At 43.7% G+C, this 18,326-nt stretch overlaps 1 protein-coding gene across 15 annotated transcripts in view; it reads left to right on the forward strand.

Moving 5' to 3' along the window:
• OBSCN (obscurin, cytoskeletal calmodulin and titin-interacting RhoGEF) overlaps positions 1-18,326 on the forward strand; it is a 192,026-nt gene that overhangs the window by 92,612 nt on the left and 81,088 nt on the right. For 9 of the 15 annotated variants that reach the window (XM_075044005.1, XM_075044010.1, XM_075044031.1 and 6 more), the window contains 15 exons: positions 1,255-1,518; positions 2,848-3,114; positions 3,489-3,752; positions 4,377-4,643; positions 5,671-5,937; positions 6,658-6,924; positions 8,165-8,431; positions 9,601-9,873; positions 10,410-10,676; positions 12,448-12,714; positions 13,278-13,547; positions 14,081-14,347; positions 15,206-15,472; positions 16,329-16,595; positions 17,289-17,561. In XM_075044005.1, the coding sequence (XP_074900106.1) occupies positions 1,255-1,518; positions 2,848-3,114; positions 3,489-3,752; positions 4,377-4,643; positions 5,671-5,937; positions 6,658-6,924; positions 8,165-8,431; positions 9,601-9,873; positions 10,410-10,676; positions 12,448-12,714; positions 13,278-13,547; positions 14,081-14,347; positions 15,206-15,472; positions 16,329-16,595; positions 17,289-17,561 (4,014 nt within the window). The remainder of the gene's footprint in view (positions 1-1,254; positions 1,519-2,847; positions 3,115-3,488; positions 3,753-4,376; positions 4,644-5,670; positions 5,938-6,657; positions 6,925-8,164; positions 8,432-9,600; positions 9,874-10,409; positions 10,677-12,447; positions 12,715-13,277; positions 13,548-14,080; positions 14,348-15,205; positions 15,473-16,328; positions 16,596-17,288; positions 17,562-18,326) is intronic. The other 6 variants (XM_075044022.1, XM_075044041.1, XM_075044078.1 and 3 more) reach the window with 4 other exon arrangements.

Here is an 18,326-nt window from a genome sequence, read left to right on the forward strand (position 1 = left end):
AGTGCCCTCTTCTTGGACACCTATATTTTCCAGCTCTTTCTCCCCCTGCCCCTAATCCCCATGGTTCACTTTCGGCCAACCGCAGTTTTCTCCAAAACCCACATGTATGGGCTGTCAGGGTCTCTGCCCTCCAGGCACTGCTCAAAGGAGAAGTGAGGGTTGGGGCAGCAGCAGGAGGAGGAGGTCATGGCCCTGTGCGGTGTGACCTGGCCAGGGCTGCTTTTGGGGGTACCAGATTCTTTAAGCAAGAAGACATGGAGAATGAGATCAGAGTTAGCATTTCAGACCCTGTTACCCTTAATTTAGGTTTGAAGGATGCAGGGGTCTACACCTCTATGTGGGGATCAGGACTACCTTGACAGTTAGGTATTAAATAAAAGCCCAACGCCACAGGTTATCAGCTCCCAATAAACCAATCCATAGATAAATCCTTGCGTTACATTAATGATCTCATTACCTGATATTCTGCTCTCCTTTTATTAATGAATATCCATTTTAATGGAGTAACAGTCCTTGGCTCTGAGGAACTTACTTGGTCAGAGACCCAGTTCTGTCCCCTCCAGCTTTTTCCAAAAAGTTCTGACCCTCCCCTGGCCTTAGCTGAGACATGGACTTTTTCTGGCGCCTTTGGGGAGTACTGTTTGTATTCTGTACGTGCTCACAGTAGTTGTGCACAAGGCACGCTTGTGGGTAAATGTTAATAATTAGTTTTCCTGAAGGTTATTTCCCACAGGTTGTTCTGTCTTTGGGTTTTGATTTCCAAAATAGGACATAGTGAGAACCTGAAATTCTTATTACATGTAATGGCCCTTCAAACTTCGATTTAAAACTAGAAATAGTTTCCTTTTGAAATCTGGCTGATTTCATGTGGATGGTGCTATAAGTTTTTAGTAAAAACAAAACAGAAAATAACAATACCAGCCTCCAAGAAATCACACCCATGTAGGTAAAATAGTACTGTATCCAGCAGTATTATTTGTGAGTGCTGTTGACCCAAGATCTGGATCTTTCTGTATTGTTCTTTCACCGTGAAAATCAACATACAACCAGGGAACTGATCCCTTAGGGTGAGTGAAACCACGTCACACTTGAAGAAGGATACTTTCGGAGTTTCTGAACTTGGCTATAGCTGAGCATGTTTATAATAGGCAGAAAAGGGGACGCATGAGGGGAAATAATCCCAAGCATGAAAAAGAAATTAGGACTTTAATTCTGGTTTATCTGATGACTGTTTGTCCGTGTTGCATCCTTCAGCTCTGCCACCACTCTTTAAGGAAGAGCTAAAGAACAAGGAAGCAGAAGAAGGTGGAGAAGTCGCCCTGCGCTGTGAGCTCACCAAGGCTGCTCCGGTGGAGTGGCGGAAGGATCAGAGGATTCTCAAAGAGAGTGAGAAATACAAAATGAGGCAGGAAGGGACCAAGGCAGAGCTGGTGATTCATGAAATAGCTGAGGAAGATGCAGGAGACTACACCTGTGTGTGTGGAGAGCACCAGACTACAGCTGTCTTAACAGTACAGGGTAAAAACTATGCTGACCTCCTATTTCCTAACTGGAAACGTCTGTCTTCTACCATCAGGTGTTCAAGTTTCCATGTCTGTTTGTTCAAACTTATTAACTGAAGTTCCATTAATTTGAAATCCTATTCCCTGCCTTTGATGACCTGCAGGCCTGTGTATATTGGAAAATACCGGTCTGCATTTTTCTGTGCCATCCTTTTGTCTTTTCCTTTCCTTAAACACAAACCTGTTATCCTTTCATCTTTCCCTTCTGACATTCCTTTCCTAGCATATAACCCCACTATTCTTTTATCTTTCCTTTCCTGCATTTATTCTCTAAACCACAAATCTGTTTATTCTTTGCCATTCCTTTTTTGCATAATAAGCAGTATTCAAAATAAGACTGTGTTAGTTATAATTTCTTCTGTGCTAAATTATGTTTATATTGGGTTTTGTGCCCAGAACCAGTGTCCTAATGCACAAAGATAGGTTTGTCTCAGGAGTCTGATTTTTCTAGGCAGGAAAGAATAAATTCCTTATGTGACCTCCTTCTGGTCTTATTTTGTTGCAAGGACCAATTGCTGTGCAAACAAAACTGGTGTTTCAGCTTAACGCTGTTGGCCGTGGGAAATGTGCCAAATCAAGGAGGCTAAATGTGGTTTCTAGCCTAGATATTTTAACTTAGCTCCACCACTGTGGAGCAAGTGATTAAGTCTGAGATCTGAGATATACAGCCCTGTTAAGGCTGTGGAATGTCTCATTATCCCGCCTAGTTAATAGAGGGACATATGTTAAGGTCACCAAATTTATTTCAAGGAAATAAAAGTGGGGAAAATATGTTCTGAGACATGAAAACAGGCTGAGATTCAGCATCTGGAGATTTTCTTTGGGGTCAAGAAGAATCTGTGAGCCCTGGCTGCATCTTTTCAAGGGTATCTCAAGGAAGAAGGAATGATGATGAGGAAGGAGCTGTGCCAAAAATCAGAGCTCAGCAGGGCTGCTCTGTAAGCAGGAAAGGAGACTAAAAAGGCACGAAGTTTGTGGAAGACACCAACGCTTGTGTGAAGTAAGGACCTCAGAGATGATATTCGTAGTTTTTCCTACATGGAAACTGGTAGAAAGCAGGTGTAAATCTCTCGAGGACAGTGCAATTTTGCTAGTAGGAAGCCAGCATAAAACCCAAAAGGATTAGGGTATATATTCCCACTAGGATGTTTTCCTTTCTCTTTCCTCTCTTTGTTGCTGTTGCTTGCCCTTCCATAACCTTCACCACTTTCCCTTGCCACTTCCTACTTTCACTCATCCCTGGAGATGTCCTCAGTTCGTAATACTTTTTACCTGCATCCTTCAGCTGTGCCTCCATTTTTCCAAGAAGAAATGACCAGCGAGGAAGCGGTGGAAGGTGGAACGGCCACTTTGCGCTGTGAGCTCAGCAAGGCGTCTGCCCATGTTCAGTGGAAGAAGGGCCCTCGCGTCCTCACCTTGGACAAGAAGTACAGCACCAGACGGGACGGCTGCGTTGTGGAGCTGGTAGTTCACGATTTAGACTTGAATGATGCTGGAGATTATACCTGTGTGTGTGGAGACAAGACAACCACAGCTGCTTTGACAGTGCATGGTAAAGTAACCCTTGGGACTTAAGGTCCTCCAAACCTTAGACCTGCCAAAGTCCCTGATTCCATGGTCTGTTCCCATTCCCTTTCTGTTTGCTTGGGCTTTTGTGTTCCTTTCGACTTTACTTATGTGCTTCCTCCTTGTGTTAGAATTGGGAAAAAAGTTGCCTGTTGGTGTTTGTCTTGTCAACCGTGCTGGTTCTTCTCACTTTCCTTGCCCTGACGCAGAGTCCAGGGAAGCTGGGAGAGATTTTTCGGTTTGTTCCACTAACCTGGATCAGGGTTCAGTAGTGTACCATGCATCCTTTCCCCCAGGACCTCATCTAGCTGATTTGTAAGGAATATTCACCCCCTTTGTGGTAACTCTTTTACTCTTCAGCACTGCCTCCGGAATTCAAAAAAGACCTGAAGGACCTAGAAGCTGTAGAAAGTGGGACAGCTGCTCTGCACTGCGAGCTGACTAAACCTGCTGTGGTGACGTGGATGAAAGGGCAGGAGGTCCTCAAAGCAAGCAGCAAATATAAAATGAGTCAAGATGGTGCTGTTGCAAAGCTGATTATCCATGAGCTGGATATGGAGGACACTGGAGATTACACCTGTATGTGTGGAGATCAGCGGACAACTGCCACTTTGACAGTCAATGGTAAAAAAAAAAAAAAAAAAAAAAAAAAAAAAAAAAAAAAAAAAAAAGGAAAAGGTTGTAATATTTTCTGAAAATTAAAATTGTGCTCTAGTGTCACTTATGGAGAAGAGCTGACTACAGTTCATAAGGTGTGCAGAATAGCATGGTCTATACAGCCTAATGGAGTGACTAGGTAGAAAATGGGAATTGCAATGCAGAACAAATTACATTTTGTCAGTATGTTACTGTCAGGATAATTGTAATCTCTCCTGCAAGTGGCCTATCTTAAGAGGCAATATGAACTCTTACAAATCCCTGCTGATCTTCAGAATACCTCTTCAGTGATCAGGGCAACGCACTGGCTATTTTTATAGTAGGAAAAAATATTCTGCCATTTTTGGATCATAGATTAGATTAAGCTTCTATATACTTCATGGCAAATGTAACTTCTTGAAATCGATTTCTTCTTGTTCTGCAGATACTCCTATTACTTCTCTGGGGAAATAGCCATGTACTTTGAATCTAGAGCACTGAGGCGTAGAGACATCTGCAAAAAAAGCTCTTTTGGCGCTTTTCTTTTCTTTCTACTTTCTCTTTCCCAAACCTCAACTGCAGTATGTTGCAAGTAATGTTTCTATTTTATAGCCCTACCAGCACTTTTTAAACAAGAGCTTCAGAATACCGAGGCAGAAGAAGGTGGTACAGCAACACTGAGGTGTGAGCTTACCAAATCCAAGGCTCCAGTAGAGTGGAGAAAAGGAGATATTACTCTTTACCCTGGTTTGAAATATGAGATGAAGCAGCAGGGCTCCACTGCTGAATTGGTCATTTATGACTTAGAACTGGACGATTCAGGAAGGTACACCTGTGATTCTGGACATCAGCAGACAACGGCTGTGGTAACCGTACATGGTAGGCGGAGTATTGACTCTTGGCTCAATAGAGATGGAGTGAAAGGAGCATCTCCCAGTGCTTTCTACAGGCAATTATTTGTTTTGCTGCTGGTCCATGCCAGCATACGTATTCTACCTGAGCATGACACATGGTCAAGTTAGAAAAGTTCTGCTTGCAGTATCTGCAGTGATTAATCAGCATCAAAGCAATTAAATGTTGCCACGATGTCAAAGTATGATGAACCCTTCTGCTCTCTGAATGCAGGGACTGTGGCTGCATATGGGAAAGGATAACGGAAAATAAGCCAGGCAGGCTGATGGTTTTTTTTGGTTGTTGTTGCTTCAGTAGGCATAAGGGTTGCCTAATTGGGCATAATGCCCGATTGGGATGATAAGAGGTGCAACAGTTGGGGGATAAAGGATTTCTATAACTTGTGAACGTGCTGTATTATTACTTGAGGCTTTGAGTGCAAACAACTGCATCCACATCTGTTTTCCTTCACGCCTTCTACCATCCAGAGCAAGACCTTGCCTGAAATCTGAATTTACTCCTCCATTTATCACTTTATTGTCATCTTTTACTGTACTGCCTCTTCTTGTGTTTTGAATGCTAACTTGATTTTTTATATGTTGATAGAAGCTTTTTTTTGGGGGGGGTGGCGGGAATAATACTCTGCTTAATGTTGCAAACTCACAGACCTTTATTAAGGAATAAGCGTCCATTTAAGAGAGAGCATGTCCCAGTGATCTTTGACTAAAGCATCCACAGTTGGCATGGAGACACCTCCATGGGAAAGTCTGACTCCTTTGGATCACAAGCCAGGCCATTCTATAGACCACTTTCTAAGACTAAATCTTTCCTAACTTCACATCTGTCCTCAGCTCTTGGTTCATGTAATAGTTCTTGAAAGTTGCTACCAAGTAAGAGAGCTGCAGCCCAAAGATTGCAGAATCATTAGAATAGGCCATTTCTGAAGAATGATGGTAGGATTGGGTCCTTTCCAGACTGAAACACTCTTAAAACATTTCCCTCTCAAATTTTGCAGCGCTGCCTGTCACATTTAAGCAACCCCTACAAAATAAGGAATCAGAGGAAGGAGGTACAGCTACATTCTGCTGTGAGCTGTCGAAACCCAATGCTGCAGTGGAATGGAGGAAAGGAGGAGTGGGGCTTCAGCCCAGCCAAAAATATGAAATGAGGCAGAGGGAATGCCTGGTAGAGCTCTTAATTCATAATCTTAAATTAGAAGATACAGGAGAATACAGCTGTGATACTGGAGATCAGGAAACAAAAGCATCTTTAAATGTGAAAGGTAGGTGGTATGAGCTGACTCCTAAATCAATAGATTCCATCCAACACGCAAAGCAACAGTTTGAATATGAATATTTTTAAGTACATGATTTTTTTTCCCCTATAAATATTTTCCTTTTCATCTGATATACTAGAATTTCTTTTTTTTCTTTCTTTCTTTTTTTTTTTTAAATGAGAATGGAAAAGGATGATACTTTGTTCTTCCAATGCTGCATTTGAGTTTTGGGTTCTAAGAAGAAATACTTTCTAGCTTTATGGCTGGGGAGAAATTACAGAAAGAGCAATGCTTTAACATAACATCTGGACATTTCACATGACATGTGGTTTAAGTATTTAAAAAAAGATTTTCTTCCAAATCCTGGAAGAAGACTAACAACGACCTTCCTGATCTGTCAAGGCTGTCTATGGAGTTTTGAACATCTTTACTCTTGAGATCATTGTTAGATCAACTGAGGGATAAATTCATTCAAAGAATTCAACCCTGGGAAGAATTTGAGTCAAGGAACAAAGGAAATAAATGTTATAAGTGCAGATGGCTGCTTCTGACGCAGCAAGATCTCCTAGTAGCTCCAGGCAAATTAGAAAACATGGATCCTGCCTAGGAATATGACATTTGCAGAGCACAGTACCTTGTTCTCTGAAGTGTCAGTCTAACTGTGTTAACCAGGACTTGGCTCAGGCTTCAATAAAAGCTCCTGTTGCTTCTTTTTTTCCCCTTTAGCTCTGCCACTTCTTTTCAAAAAGGAGCTCAAAGACAAGGAGGCAGAAGAAGGAGCTGCGGTGAAATTCCAGTGTGAGCTGACAAAGGATAATGCAACAGTGGAGTGGAGGAAAGGCACCATGCAGCTCTTCGCGTGCGCCAAATATGAAATTAAACTAAGTGGTCACACAGCTGAACTTGTGATTCATAATATAGAACCAGAAGATGCCTCTGATTACACATGCGATACAGGAGACCAGCAGAGCACAGCAGTCCTCAGAGTGAATGGTTAGCATTGCATCAAAATGGAAGAGAGGATAAAAGGGATTTGTGAAATTGTGTGAATGATATTCTTTTATTTATTGGTGACTAAACCCCTCTAAAAGTTCACGAGGAAAGCAGGTGCCCAGTCATAAACCAGAATACAGAAAGTGGATCTTGTGGGACAGGATTTGCAGAATGGCTATTTAAGCCTGTAAAGCACAGTGTATAGTGTATTGACCCCTTCCTCTGATATGATGAAAGCAAGAAACTCTGCATCATGGGGATTTTGCAAGTCTAATAGATCTTTATTTTTGGCACTTTGCATTCATTGCTGGCTCAGTTGAATCAATAACTAATCATAAGCCTTTTACAAAAGCATTTAAAAAAATTTACTATTTTCAATTTTTGTCATGCCTTCCCATGAATATCCTGGGAACACTGTTTAAACAAACCAGGAATAATGTCTGTGATTAATCACCATCTGTGAAATGTTTGTGGTCATCTCTGACTGTTGGGTCAGAACTGTTGTGTGGAACTTGTGGCTTTGACCTAAGCCAAAACCTTTCAAACTACATCCTCTTGGCTGAACCTGACCCACAAAGCAGCCACTGGGTCAACTATGAGTGAAAGAGCCCTGTGCTTGCTTTACATTTATCACAGTAGGGTTTAGACAGAGGAACCACAAGCGCTGAGATTCCTGTTTTCACAACTGCTCACACACACACACGATGGATATTCCCTTCTTGTTTTCCTTAGGGACAAACTGTTGTCTGACCTGTTCCATGCCCTGCTTGAATAAATGTAGTCTATTTGTTTGTGCGTCATCTGGAAGGATTTGCTGTTGATGGTCTAGGGTCTTGAAAAGATAGCAGAGAAATCAGAAATGTGTTTAAAGCTTTACATCATTTACGGTGTTTGAAGTCATGAGTATTTCTAGTTTTAATCAGAAAGTATCAGGTTTTGGTCAGCCAAAATCTTTACGCGTGTTGGAATTTCCAATATCGGAGCCAACATACAACAGATGTAATGTGGATGCCCTTGACTTTATGGGAAACATACATATTTGGGGAACTTTCTGATCCTCTTCTTGTCTGAATATGCAGAATATAGGTCTGTTTATAGAGAAAAAAAGGGTTGTTGTTATCATATAACCACTTAATGCAAATTTGTTCTGCAGCATCAGACCCCAGGTGCCTTGTGTTGAGTTGTGCAGACTCGGCCTTCAAGCTAACGGCTCGTGTATTCATCGTTTTTCACTTTGCAGCCATCAAACCCCGGCTGAAGCAGCAGCTGAAGAATGAAGAAGTGGAAGTGGGAGGAACGGCCAGGCTGCGCTGTGAGATTTCCATTAGCAAAGCAGAAGTGGAGTGGAGGAAAGATGGAGTCGTCCTTCACTCAAGTTCCAAGTATGAAATGTGGCAGGACGGCACCCTCCGCGAGCTGCGTGTTCACCGCCTGGAGCCTAGCGATGCTGGAGAGTATTCCTGCAAGGCTGGGGATGAGACGAGCTCTGCAAAACTGACTGTGAAAGGCAAGACACGTTTATTGGGGCAAGGGGATTGTCACTTTAGGATTTTGCAACGTAATTGTTACTATTGTGATAAACACAGAGCATAGGAAGGGTATCAGAAAAAAATCTTATGGTCAATGAATGCACTGAAGCAAAGATTCACTTGGTGGACAGGAGAGGATAAGGCAGCTGTAATTTTTGACTCATGCCTTGAAATATTTGCTTGACATCATATGCATATGAGTGAACAGATGGTTCACCCCCAGCTTCCAGTCACATGGCAGCTGCATCTGGCCTTAATGTCATTACAGACAGAGCTTGCTTTCAGGTTGGACCACTAGCATGGAACAATCACCGCTAGCATCTCTACAGGCTACTCGATATTATAGATACACTGTACATTATGCCCAGCTGCACTGTTTTTCATGCAGATGGTGACCTCAGCTGTCTGAATACATACTGTGTTTGCTCAGATGAAGATTGCGCTGCTTCTCCCTTGGTATTCCCCTACAGATTCTGGGTACATACAGCTTTTGCCTGTCGCAGGCTGTCTGTATGATCTTTGCACAGATCTGCAGGTGTCCCACTGTCCTAGAAGCAGGACTCAAGCAAACTGAAGTGCAAATGCCCTGTGCTCATGCTAATCCAGTAAATCCTGCTGAGAGCACAGAGCCAACCAGATTCCCAACCAGTCTGGAGTGCCCGCACAGAGTATATGCAATTCTGTTCGCAAAAACCAGTAGAACGGATGAGGTTTTCCTGTTGTTCTGTGAAGATATCTAAGTGCAAATGTAATAAGTTTCAAAATCCTGAATTTGGTATCGCATTCACACCTTATTCACCCAATTAAATTATCAAACGTGTAATTAAAAAAAAAATCAATACTCAATGTATCTCTGAGAAAGGGCAAGGAATAAAACCACTGACTGAAAGATATTGGCCATGTTACCTAGTACGCTGAAAGTAGTGAACCAGCAGCGTTTGAAAGGTGATTTGAGAAGCTGTGATATCTCCATCCTTGGAGGTACTTCAAGCTCCGCTGGACAAGGCGCTGAGCAACCTGCTGTAAGCTGGCCCTGCTTTGAGCAGTGGTGGGACCAGATGACCTCCAGAAGTCCCCTGCAATCTATATTATTTGATGATACTGTGATTTCATCCATGTTTTCCCTTTCATGGCTTGACTATTGCAGAGCCTGACGTGACCATCGTGAGTGGCCTAAAGGACATGGTGGTGTTTGAAGGAGATGATGTCACGTTTCGGTGCCAGGTTTCTCATGAAAACGCAAGGGACGTTGAATGGAAGCTACAGGATGTTGCTCTGCAAAATAATGAAATGAATGAGATCTCGGTGGAGAAGGGAAAGATACACACACTGACATTAAGGAAGGTGACTGAGCAGGACATTGGCACCATTGCTTTCCGAGTGGGGCCTCACACCTCGACGGCAGAGCTCACGGTAAAAGGTGAGGGCTCTCTGTCATGTGGGAAAGCAACAAGATTGGTGAGAAAAGGTGGCTTGTGCTTGTGCTAACAGTAAATTCAAGGCCGTCATTCACCCCTTGTTAGCTCCATGTTAGTAGGGTACTTGTGTACCTTGTGTTAGTGGGGTACTTCAGACCACACATGTGGTCTCATAGACTGTCATCACCATGGATGGATGGTGGATATGTCACCAGGGTCCTGAAGCTAGCTGGTTTCTAGACAAATTACTGGCTTGGCTGCAGTAGGTAGATTGATAGACCTGTAATTTTCATTGCTTCCACTCTCCCTTTTCTTCTTTTTTCTTTTTCTTCTGTAGTCTTTCTTTCTCTAAACACTGTTTTGAAGAAATTCTCAGTCAAACATCCTTCTCCTTCCCTCTTTGAAGATTGTTTTAACCCCCCAATATATAGCACAGAAGTTAAAGTTTAGTACTTAACTGTTCAGCTGTAGCTTTAACACTGCAGGGAAAAAAAGATAAAGGTGACTGTAAATGCCTTTGCTGTTTTTGTAATTTCAGTGCCACCTCCAGTCTTTAAGGAGAAATTACAGAGCACAGAACTGCAAGAGGAAGAGACAGCCATCCTCCGCTGCGAGGTCTCCCAGCCTAACGCTGCGGTGGAGTGGAAGAAGGGCACTCAGGTCATTTCCCCAAGCTCCAAGTATGAAATCAGGCAGGAGGGAGCAATTCACACTTTAAAGATTTATCACTTAAAACCAGAAGACTCTGGCAAATACACCTGTGATAATGGAAATGAACAAACAACAGCCACTATAACTGTTAAAGGTAGGTTGTATCGTTTTCTTTTCAAGATGAGAAACTTGTTCCACTTTGTTAACTTAAGACTAGCAAGAGGGTGCTGTCTGCTTGACTTCCATGTCCTCAGATGTACTTTGCTGGCATAAAGCAGCTGAGTCCTTTCGCTTTCAGAAGTTATGTTAAGTCCTGTGGTGTCCTGAGCAATAAACATGGAGGGACCCAAGTGCAGCAACTGCTTCCACAATCCTAGACACAAAAGCCTCTTTCTGGTCACTCAGAAAACCAAAGCTGGAACTAAAATTAGAATGAGACCATTTTTGATGCTTAACCATCCTTTGAGCTGTAGTTCCACCTGAGAAAATGGTGCTCAAGAGTCAAAGTGCTCAAACTTACTTCGGCACTCTACTCCAGCTTGACGAGCAAGGTACCTAAATAGTTCTAGTGCCTAGCTTCTTAAAAACAGGTGTAAAATGCCAGATCCTCTGACGGTGGCTGTCCGTTTGTGTCTCTACGTGTGGTCCCAGCCACTCCAGTAGTCTTTGGAAAAAAAACTCCGAAACCAGGAAGGTGAGGAAGGCTCTAAGGTCACCCTTCATGCCAAGCTCTCCAAACACGATGCACTAGTGAAGTGGAAAAAAGGGTCAGTCTTGCTCCAAGCCAGCAACAAGTATGAGATGAAGCAGATGGGCTCTGCTGTGGAGTTACTCATCCACGATCTACAGCTGAAGGATGCTGGAGGCTACATCTGCGATTCTGGCGATGAGCAAACTATGGCATCCTTGGTAGTGAAAGGAGACAAAAAGCTATTGCTTCACCTTTTAGAGAGCTAAAGGTTAGTTTAGATGTTCTATATGTAAGATTCAGGGACACTCTGGCAGGGTCTGGTCCTTTTTTATGATGAGGATTTCTGAATCAACAGTGACACAGTCTGACAGAGTAGGTCTTCACAAAGACTATTTCTCTCTCCTCCTTATTCCTTTGCTGGCTCCTAAGAGCCCTTGGGCTGCAGGACTTAGCTGCACAGTGGGATGCCTTCGCTGCAAATGCAACTGTACAAAAGACTTGACCCCAGCTATTCTCCAGCTGTCCCACAAAATACACCATCCATTCCTACATCAGCCACAAGAACCTTCAGATCTACCTCCTCTTACACAGACCTGCCATCCTGTGAATTCACTCTGATTTCTGGAACCCCATCTCCTTCCCTCGTAAATACCAATTCAGCTGTAACTGTGGAGCCACCAAGGTTCTTCTAGGGAACTGGACTTGAGGAACTAGGCTTGTATGTGTGGCACATTTTAAATCAACCCATCAAAACTCCATCTCGACCCATCAGTGATACACATCAGTGCAGAGACTTCCAGTGTTCATTTCTCTTCTGGGTCCAATTTTCAAAGGAGGGTCATTATATAATGATGTTTCTCCATGCACACTCCCAAATACCCAAGAACTTAGATATTAGGCGTAGGCTTTTGCGTTGTGGCTTTGGTACCCATTTTGGAAGTACGTGAACTTAGATGCTCAAGAGTCCATACCCGTGACCACTCCTGTGTAAGAAGAAACACATTCCCAGAGGTGCTCGGGATGTGCAGTGCCCAGTGACTCTTGGGGAGTGCAGAGTGCTTAGTGCTTCTGGAAATCCAGCACTTTCTGTCATGCCTTGTTTGGGTTTTAAAATAATTTTGGAATTGAGTTTGAGCCAAATTTGGAATGGCACCAGAGTTTCATTAAACACAAGACTTAGTGACACAGTCAGCAATGAAATATAATTTTTTTCCTCTGATTTATCTTGGTTTAGCTTTGCCAGTAACCTTCACCAAACCACTGCAGAACCAGCAAGCCGAAGAAGGTGACACCATCACTTTGAGCTGTGAAATCTCCAAATCAAATGCCACTGTGCAGTGGAAGAAGGCCGGGAAAGTGCTGCGACCAAGTGACAAATACAAGATGCATCAAGCTGGATCCATGGCTGAGCTGACGATTCGGAACCTGAGTGAAGCTGATGCTGGGGAGTACACATGCAACGCAGAGGACCAGCAAACCACTGCAGCTGTGCTCGTGAAAGGTGGGACTTTGTGTGGGGAAGAGCTGAACAGAGCTTGGTACCGTGGCAGGGGCACACGATTAAGTAATTTGACAGCTAGACATTGTCCTGTGCCCAAACTGAATCATGGGGATCTCAAAGACAAGAGTGATTTCAGAGGCATAAGAACTGGGTCGGTTATCTCTAGGGAATCAGAAATGGGTCTTTAGTCAATGATTCTGTGGTTTGATGTTAATGTCACCCACTAAAATCTGTTGACAATTTTTTCACAATACATAGATTGCATTAGAAATATATAGTATATATTTATTTATACATTTATTATACACACAATAGAGTATAACATGCATATTTTATAGACTGTCATATAGACATGCATGATATATATGCACACATTATGCATCTGTAAGAATGCAATGTTACTAAATGCCTGTGTAACTACATTTCCATGCATTTAATGCTTAGTGCTTTGTGGTCGTTCTTTCAAATAATATGGTACTATCAAGAAAGAGTATAAAGAAATGTTTTACCCAGGAGGCATCACTTGAAAGTAGATATCAAATTCTGTTGACCTTTCCATAAAGAACCAGCAGCAGCCATAGTGGAGACGCTGAAGGACGTCACTTTGTATGAAGGAGAAGACGCGGTGTTTGAATGCAGGCTGTCCCGAGAAACCACTCAGGATGCACAGTGGTTCCTGGGGGATGTTCCCCTGCAATCCAATGAAATGAATGAGATCAGAGTCCAAGGGACACGTCACACTTTGATCCTGAGGAAGGTGACACTAGAAGACTGTGGGCCTATCAGTTTCAAAGTTGGGCAGCATACCTCAGCAGCACAGCTAACTGTCCAAGGTGAGCAGCCTCCTAGGAAGAGGGATTTAGAAGGTACTGGTAAGCACGGTCAACATTGCTTTAGCTTCTGGAGAGGTGTATTTGGGAGGAGGGGTCCTTGGAAATTTTGGGGGATTCTACTAACCTTATTTAGGCATTTATGAGTTAGATATGTACATCTGTGCTAGTTGTTTCAGTTCTTTTTATAGTCCATGGAGTGAAGCAAGCATCCTTTGAAGACCATCCAACTTATCCTGAAACAAGCAGCTAAGATATGTCAGAATCAATGCTGAAGAATGTCAAGAACATGCTCTGAACTAATCTCCTACTTATGATGGTTTTAGATCATACTTACTCCAAAAAAGGTCCAAAAATTCTGAAAAACCTTTCCATTAAGATATATAGAATGGTTTTAAAAGACAGGCCATGTCAACACCTTATCTTGTTTGTTCCTCTTTGATCTGGTTCAAAATGTAACTCTAGGCACCCAGTTCTGAGCTGGGGACAATGCTGGATTAGGCGGTTGCAGCAGAGTCGGTGTCCTCTCCCCACAGTTGCTCCAGTCAGCTTTGTAAAGGCACTCCACAGCTTGGAGCTACAGGAGGGCGGCACGGCTCACTTGTCCTGTGAGGTGTCCAAGCCTGATGTCCCGGTGGAATGGAAGAAAGGCACGTCGGTGATCCGCTCCAGCCAGAAGTACAGCATCAAGCAGGAGGGGAACGTGCACACGTTGGTCATTCACGATGTGAACCCTCCGGACTCGGGGGAGTACAGCTGCCACGCAGCTGATGGGAAGACCACTGCCCGACTAGAGGTTAAAGGTAGGACTTACTCTTCGCTCAGTAGTGGTGAGAGGTGTGCGTGTCCATTTTTGGAGCTCTCTAGTGCAAGACAGGCATCGAGGTGGTGGAGCAAGTGCTGTAAAGGCCACCAGGTTTGTCGGGGGGCTGGAGCAATGGAGCTTAAGGAGAGGCAAAGGCAGCTGGGTTTGTTCAGGCTGAGGGAGAGAAGGTTGAGGGGGGAGCTCGTTGCTGTCTGCAGCTTCCTAATGGGGGTCTACAGAGGAGAGACAGACTTACCTTGGGGTGCTCAGTAAAGAGATGAGACAACAGTTGCAAGCTGCAGCGAGAGAAATTCATATTAGGACAAAACCCAAACTTTCACAAAGAAGGGGTGTTCAGACACTGGAACTGGGACCCAGAGTGGTGGAGGAATCTCCATCCATGGAGGACCTCTAGAGGTCCCTTCAGCCTTAATTATTCTGTAATTGATCCCTGGCTGCACATTCTCAAGTTGTTCTTAAAATGGTGCAGCCTCAGGTCTGCAGGTATGTATTCTTTGAGTGCTTTTATCCTGTTCTGTGGTTTTATTTTGGGGATGAAAAACTCTGGGCTTCAGAAATTATTTTTTAAGTTAGTTGGGAATTCTTTGTGAAAAGAAGTCTAGGATATAGGGAGAGAAATACAGCTCCTGTAGAACTGAAATTTTTCCTGCTGGTTAACTCTTCTCCCTCCTCCTCCTCTGTCTGGCTTAGACCCAGGCATCCCCACCCCAGCAGGTCTCCTTAGCTAAATGCAGCCAGAATTATGCATGAACTTCACGAACGGCATTATCAGTACCTTAAAAATCAAACATTCCTCTGTTTTCTATTTTTGCACCATCCCCCCCCTCCTTTCAAGCCCTGCCCGTGCTTTTCAAGCAGTGGCTGAAAAACGAGGAGGTGGAGGAAGGGGGCACGGCCGTGCTGCACTGCGAGCTGACGAAACCCAACGCACCCGTGGAGTGGAGGAAAGGAGGTATGGTCCTGCAGCCAAGTGACAAGTACGAGATCCGGCAAGAGGGGACACACGTTGAGCTCTTCATCTATGACGCCGAGGCTCGGGATGCCGGAGATTATACGTGCGACTCGGGGGATCAGCAGACCACCGCGTCGTTGCAAGTCAAAGGTAGGAGAAGCCTCACTTGAAGGCAGAGATTTTACGGCTGTGGCTGTTCTCCATAGGGGCGATAAGGAAGTTTTATCCCTGAATTACCATCAACGCCGTATCTGTGAATTACTACTGCGGGAAAGGGTTTGGTCCACAATTCTTCAAAGAAGAATCTAGTGCCTTTTAAACCCAGTTCTATTTCTGCAGTTGCAATTTTAATCTCACTGTGAGAGCTGGGAGCAAAAATGCAGCTGCTGCTAATGGAAGGTATGTACAAGAGCACTTGGAAAACTTGCCTGCTACCTGACAATAAGAGATTGGAGTATTTCACCATACCTAGAACAGGCCTGTTTTAAATGGAGCCTGAGCAGCCCAAGATCTGTGGTTCTTTTTCTAGTGGCTATGTTTTGGGATTTTATAGGTTTATTCATTTCATGCTTTTATATACTGATTTTATAGTTTTATTAATTTTAAAGCAACAAGATCATGCTTTTAGATCCCAAGTTTGGCCCCCCAAACCAGCTCCTGCTCAGAGTGCGTGGTTTCAGTGATTAAATGTCCAAATGCTGTGATTGGTACTGTTGTGCCTCTAACTGCTTACACTGAAAATGGAGTGTATGCCCACGTGAAGCCCCTTAGAGGTCCTGTGACCTGTGGCAATCCTTTATGGAGCAGCAGTGGACACCCTCACTGTATCAGCACCTGATTCCCATGAGTGTCTGGCTATGGCACAACTCAAAGTCCTGCTTTGGGCTTGGCATCGCTAGCAGGCAAGCTGTGGTTCAGAAAGAGGGGAACTACCAAGCCGAAGAAGTTGCAAGCAAGTTTCTCACCTCTGAACACTGTCACTGATGCAGTTGCTTCCCCACCGCAGTACTACCCGTGCTGTTTAATGAGGAGCTGAAAAATGTAGAGTCTGAAGAAGGGGGAACTGCTGTCTTGCACTGTGAGATCTCCAAGCCGGATGCCCCCGTTGAGTGGAGAAAAGGAGGGGTGGTCATTCAGCCCAGCGACAAGTACGAGATGAAGCTGAAAGGCAGCATTGCTGAGCTGATCATCCACGGCGTAGAGCCTGATGACTGTGGGGATTATACCTGTAGCACTGGATACGAGATCACCACAGGTTCTGTGTATGTGCAAGGTAAGGTGAAATGCGGTAGAAACGATCTGATTTTGCTGCCTGAAATATCTTATTCCAAAATCTTTGGCAGTAACTGGCCAAACTTGTCTCAGATCCACTAATTTCTTTCCTGATTTCAGTGGAGACATAAACACATTCAGGCTGAGGTTGGACCAATGTTTATAAGTTAAGGTAGCTCAAAGTATTGACTGTACTCTGTACCATAGCAGATGGTGGTACTGAAAAACTGCTGAAAAACTATTTGCTTGGAGCAGTGGTTGTAAAAAAATCCTGAAATTCTTGTTATGACTGATTACAGCTTCTATCATTGTTGATATTCTTATTCCTCTTTTAAAGCACTTAAGTAAGCATTTAAATCTTAAGCTACCTCTCTGCCTCCTACCTCCTACAATGTCAGTGCAGATGGTTGCAACACACAGGAGAGCCAGTCATGGCCTGGTCATGGAGTAGAGTTTCCTCCCAATGAAACAGTGTTTGCAGACACATACACTGCACTTGCAAGCGGGTGAAGGACGGAAGGTGGCTTCTAAATCCCTTAAAGAAAATTTAAGCTCTTTTTTCCCTGGAACAACATTACAAGTTTAACTCTCTTGGACGACTTACACTGTTGCTTGGGCTGGTTCTGCAAGAAGCGACATGTATTTGTTTATGCTTTTGTTTTCCTTTGGCACCTTCTCTTGCTTTGTTATACAGAAGAAGCAGCAGTCATAGTTTCTGGTTTAAAGAACACAGACGTCTTTGTGGGTGAGTCAGCCACGTTCACCTGTGAGCTCTCGCACCCGGGCGTGAAGAACGTGCAGTGGTGGCTCGATGGATCTCCCCTTCACAACAACTTTGTGACTGAAATCTCTCAGCAGGACGGGATGATCCACACTTTAACCCTAAATGATGTGGCGTGCCATGACTCAGGCACTGTCACCTTCAGAGCTGGGTCCCTTATATCTTCAGCTAAATTATTAGTCAAAGGTATTTCGTTATTAGAAAGAAACACATGGCCACCTCTGGACTTGCTCAGTGTGCTAGCGCTTCTGCCTTCCAGGCTACCCTTACTAAATGTTTTCACAGGTCTTCTGTGTCCTGCAACCCTCCACTTCTGCAAGTCACCCATACTCATGCCAGAAGTCTTATAAATACAACCACATCGATTTTTTTTGGTGGTTCAGGTGAGGAAAGAATGCAGCGTCAGGGCTGCTGCTTTCACCTGACATCTAAGTAGAGCTCAACACAAACCACTGTGGTATCACCTGATTTTTTTAGTCCCCCCCTTCAACGGTTTTTATAATACCACAAAATATTATGCAGCTAGAAATTCACAAAAATACCACTGTGCTGCTCCATAGCTAGGCTACTGATGCTGAGCTCAGTATGTTCCCAAGACAAGACTTTGGGCTGTTATATTGATGGCTCCAGAGCTCTTCATGGAAACCAAAGGGTATATGACATTGGGGTAACACAGTGACAAAATGACCCTCATTGTTTGACTGCCAGAATAGTAATGGTCACCACTGCACCAGCAAATTTTTCTGGTCTGTTGGGTAAATTTTTTTCTCATTTGGTAAGGGTAGCCACAAGCTGCAAATAACACTGAGCTCCAGACTTGATAAAGCAAGCTCCTTCACATCCAGCCCTTCTATAGCCATTGGGAAAAGTTGTTATTTTTCAGACAAAAGTAACACTTATTCCTTGCTTGGAAAAGGGATTTGTATATATGGAGATATAAAGGGTTAAGTG

The sequence above is a fragment of the Buteo buteo genome, chromosome 2, assembly GCF_964188355.1.
Source record: "Buteo buteo chromosome 2, bButBut1.hap1.1, whole genome shotgun sequence".
NCBI lineage: Eukaryota > Metazoa > Chordata > Aves > Accipitriformes > Accipitridae > Buteo > Buteo buteo.